Raw genomic sequence first — 3,846 nt, 5'->3', positions numbered from 1 at the left:
TTTTAAGCTGAAAGGATACCAAATGGACATTGGTTTAAGCAGAATCTAGAAATTATTGACTCATATGTTTGGCATGTCTAGGGTTGCAAATGTCGTCCCACTTGGCAGGGTTCAGATGCTCACTAGTGATAATTACCAAGGCTCTACCTGTGGTTAACTCTAAGTTAACCTGTGAACCAAGCAGCCCCGCCCTTCCCAGATCTACAGCCTTTCAATGTAGCCGTCCTGGCTCTTTCCAAAGAGCTTGGACATAAAAGTGCTGGAGAAGAATTTGGAGGACCAGTCTGGGTCCCTTGCACATCCCCAAATTTGGTTATGGAGGTTTGCTCAAATCTCCATCCTTGTGCTTAAGCGATGTCCCACCAAAGTCACAGGAGTAAGTGCGCAGGCAGACTTTCTTTGGAAAAAGGGGAGTTGTCTTGTTCAGAGAGCTGGGGAGCTGCCTTATTTGGTAGAGTGCTTGCCACAAACAAAAGGACCCGAGTCTACTCCCCAGTCTGTGTAAAAGCTGGGTGTGGTGGTTCATGCTTGTAATCCCAGAGAATAGCACCAGAGGCAGGGAGCCAGAGGCAGGCAGATCCCTGGAGCTTGCTAGCTGCCCTGCTGAGCTGAGTCTGCAAGCCCTAGGTCCCAGTGAGAGACCCTGACCCAGAACCAAGTTGTGTACTGGTAGTGGGAGCCGAGTGGGGGCTGGTCAGAATGATGACAGATGTGCAGTTGGACATCTTTGCCACATTGCCGAGTGTGCCACATTTCTTGCTTGTGTTTCTCTGTTGCCACGTGGCTGTCGACCGGTCCCGAAGCAGGAATGAAGGTACAGCTTCTTCTGCCCCAGGGATCCAGAGCATAGCACACGATGTTCTGTCGAGATGGAGGCTGCTAGGGGGCCGTCACAGTATATAAATCCTGGTGTCACCTGGATTTCTCCAAACACCTTGGCTTACTTTTTTTTTTTTTTGGTTTTTGAGACAGGGCTTCTCTGTATAGCCCTGGCTGTCCTGGAACTCACTTTGTAGACCAGGCTGGCCTCGAACTCAGAAATCCACCTGCCTCTGCCTCCCAAGTGCTGGGATTAAAGGCGTGCACCACCACCGCCCAGCTTACCTTGTCTTCCTTAACCTGTGGAATAAGAAGATGCTTTGAAAAAGGCCCAGTATAGGGGCTTTCTTTTCTACTTCTTGCCCAGTAAAAAAAAATATGGCCATGTATTTTAAAAAAACACCCCAAGAGAGGATACACCTAATCCTGCAGAGACTTGATGTGTCAGGGTAGGTTGGTATGTGGGGTGCAGGTAACCCCCTCAGAGGAGAAGGGGAGGGGAGGGGGGAACGGGGGATGGGACTGTGTGAAGGGGGACCAGGAAGAGGGCATCAATTGGGATGAATGAATAAGTAAATAAATTAATGGAAAAAAACTCCACCCCAAATCAAGATGGAATGACAGAGGAAAGACATTCAGGGTTGTCCTATGTCCTCCACACATAGAATATACATGTTCATGTGCATTTGTGCACATATGCTCTCTGCTTCTCCCCCCACCCTGCAAAAATAAGCAAAGACCAAAACCAGTGAACTGTCATTTTATAGATGAGGGAAGCAGACTGGTAAGAATGAAAGTGCCATCCATCTGGGTTTATTTCCTAGGTCAAATTAGTGACATCTACATGGCTTTGATTTTCATTGTAAAACGGGAATAACTGAAGATAAAGACTAAGAAACAAAAAATGAACAGTTATTGGAATCTCTCTTTATCGGGCTGGTAGTTGATGTGAGGGTAGAATGAGTAAATAGACATAAAGTGCCTTGCAATAGGGCCAGGAGAGGTGGCTCTGTGGTTAAGAGCACTTACAGCTCTCGCAGAAGACACTGCACACAGGTCAGGTAGCCCATAATTAGTTATAATTTCAGCTGCAGGAGACCTGACAGTCCCTTTTGGTCTCTGCAGACACACTCATATGAGCATAGGTGTGTGTACGTGTGTGCACACATGTAATAAAAGTAAATATTAAAAAAGTGTTTTGCACATGCTTGGTAGTAATGCCCTCATCACCACCAAGGGTCCCAGCAAGTCTGATTCCCAGGAGGGAGGCAGGGAGAGGGTACACAAAACTGACTTGCCTTTCCTGTCCGTTTCAGGGCCAACATGGATGCTATCAGCCAATCCCCTGTGGATGTCCCGCTTCCCAAGCACATCCTGGATATCTGGGCCATAGTCCTCATCATCCTGGCTACCATCGTCATCATGACCTCCTTGTTCCTGTGCCCGGCCACTGCGGTCATCATCTACCGAATGCGGACTCACCCAGTCCTCAATGGGGCTGTCTGAGACCCTCGAAGGCGGGATGGCGTGTGATAAGGGCAGGGGTCTCGCCCCTATCCTGTTCTCAGAAAGACAGTGGGGGGGAGACTCACGAGCTGGATTTGTGCTTTAGTTATGATTCTGCTGTTGGCCAACAGTGTAGATGTGATCAAGGGACCTAACTCTGTGAGTCCCCGGCTCCTTAGCTTTCTGCTATGGGTCATGACCCCTGCCTTCCTGCCTCACAGAGTTGTGAGAACCATGTGATAGTGGAGGTAAAAGTTGTTTGTGAGCAGTGAAGCCACACAGACATTGTGCGATGAGAAGCTTTGAAGAACCAAAGACCCCCTGAAGCTGCTGATGGTCAAGGAAGTGAGGGAGACTGGGAAAGAGGGCCACTGCCCCTCATGCCGAGCCAAGCAAAATGGTGCACCCTGTTCTCAGCAAGGCAGATTTTTTTTTTTTTTTTTTAAGCAACACTCTTTCTATTTTTCTCAGTTTGGGAGAAAGAGCGAGTATGACAGAGGAGAGAGATGAGTACAAGTTTCAGAAACGTCTCAGCCAATCCCTGCTCCTGAAGGAGAGCTTTGCCATTATGTACCAAGCGAGATGACCTGCTTCTGCACTGTTGGCACTTCACATCTCTGTTAGCGCTGACTCTCAGCCGTGTTGGAAATGCAGGGTCACAGGCCGAGTTTCCCACCCAGCATTTCAGCTCCTTTGTGTACCCCACAAGTAAAGGATTCCTCTCTGTCTGAGCTTTGTTGGATTTAGCTTCAAGCTTTTGTTCTTCATCTTCTGCGGCACTGGCGATGGAACTTTGGCCTCCTTCATGCTGGGAAAGGATCCCACCACTGAGCTACAGCCCCGCCCTTCTAGCCCTCACAGCTGTCTGAAGTACTTATTATTTTAAGAGATTTCCCAGGACTTTTGAACTCGACTTAAAACAACGATGGTTATTTTAGATGCTATGGTTTATATTTATAATAGAGATATTTCTAGACTATTAATGCTTGCCCTTTGATACCGAAGTCAGGGGTATCTTGGGATTTATTGTTATGTAAGAAGATAGTATAGATATTGGGATAGTATTATGTCAAATGATGCTTAATCGGATCTTCATTGATGTATGCATCCAGTTCCCAATAAATGCCACACTGAGCATGTCTGAAGCTTTTCTTTGAAGAACACCGAACCTTGAACTTAGATAAAAAGATTCAACTCAACTGTGGGTAGGTTTTTTCTTTTTGTTTGTTTGTTTTCAGTTCTGGTATCCTCCATTCAGGGCTTTGTTCATGCTAGGTAACCACTATACCACAGAGCTCTGGGCCCTTCCCTCAGACTGTAGTTTAATGTGTTTATAAAAAGATAAAGAGATATAAGATAAGTTCTATGGGGGCCTGGTGAGGTGTGGGGGAAGGGGGTGACTCAGCTTCCTCCTGAGGGACCAGCCACTCTATAGAATAGAGTTTATTCAGGGCATGTGGAGGGGAGTTAAGAGGGTAGTAGAGGCAGAGAAAGACAGAAAGAGAGGGAGAAGGAAAGGGA

The 3,846-nt window shown here is 47.1% G+C and overlaps 1 protein-coding gene across 4 annotated transcripts in view; it reads left to right on the top strand.

Annotated features, from left to right (window-relative positions):
• The window catches only part of Smim3 (small integral membrane protein 3), a 38,891-nt gene extending 35,427 nt beyond the window's left edge, over positions 1 to 3,464 (top strand). For 3 of the 4 annotated variants that reach the window (XM_031365761.1, XM_031365760.1, XM_031365759.1), the window contains exon 2: positions 2,136 to 3,463. In XM_031365761.1, coding sequence (XP_031221621.1) covers positions 2,143 to 2,325 — 183 coding nt within the window. In that variant the 5' untranslated portion in view covers positions 2,136 to 2,142 and the 3' untranslated portion in view covers positions 2,326 to 3,463. Of the gene's footprint in view, positions 1 to 2,135 lie in introns of all 4 variants that reach the window. The other variant, XM_031365757.1, reaches the window with a different exon arrangement.
• The last annotated feature ends 382 nt before the right edge of the window (positions 3,465 to 3,846 follow it).

The sequence above is a fragment of the Mastomys coucha genome, unplaced genomic scaffold (genome assembly GCF_008632895.1).
Source record: "Mastomys coucha isolate ucsf_1 unplaced genomic scaffold, UCSF_Mcou_1 pScaffold13, whole genome shotgun sequence".
Taxonomy (NCBI): domain Eukaryota; kingdom Metazoa; phylum Chordata; class Mammalia; order Rodentia; family Muridae; genus Mastomys; species Mastomys coucha.
The sequence above is the reverse complement of the archived record's forward strand: the minus strand, read 5'-3'. Positions and strand labels throughout refer to the sequence as shown.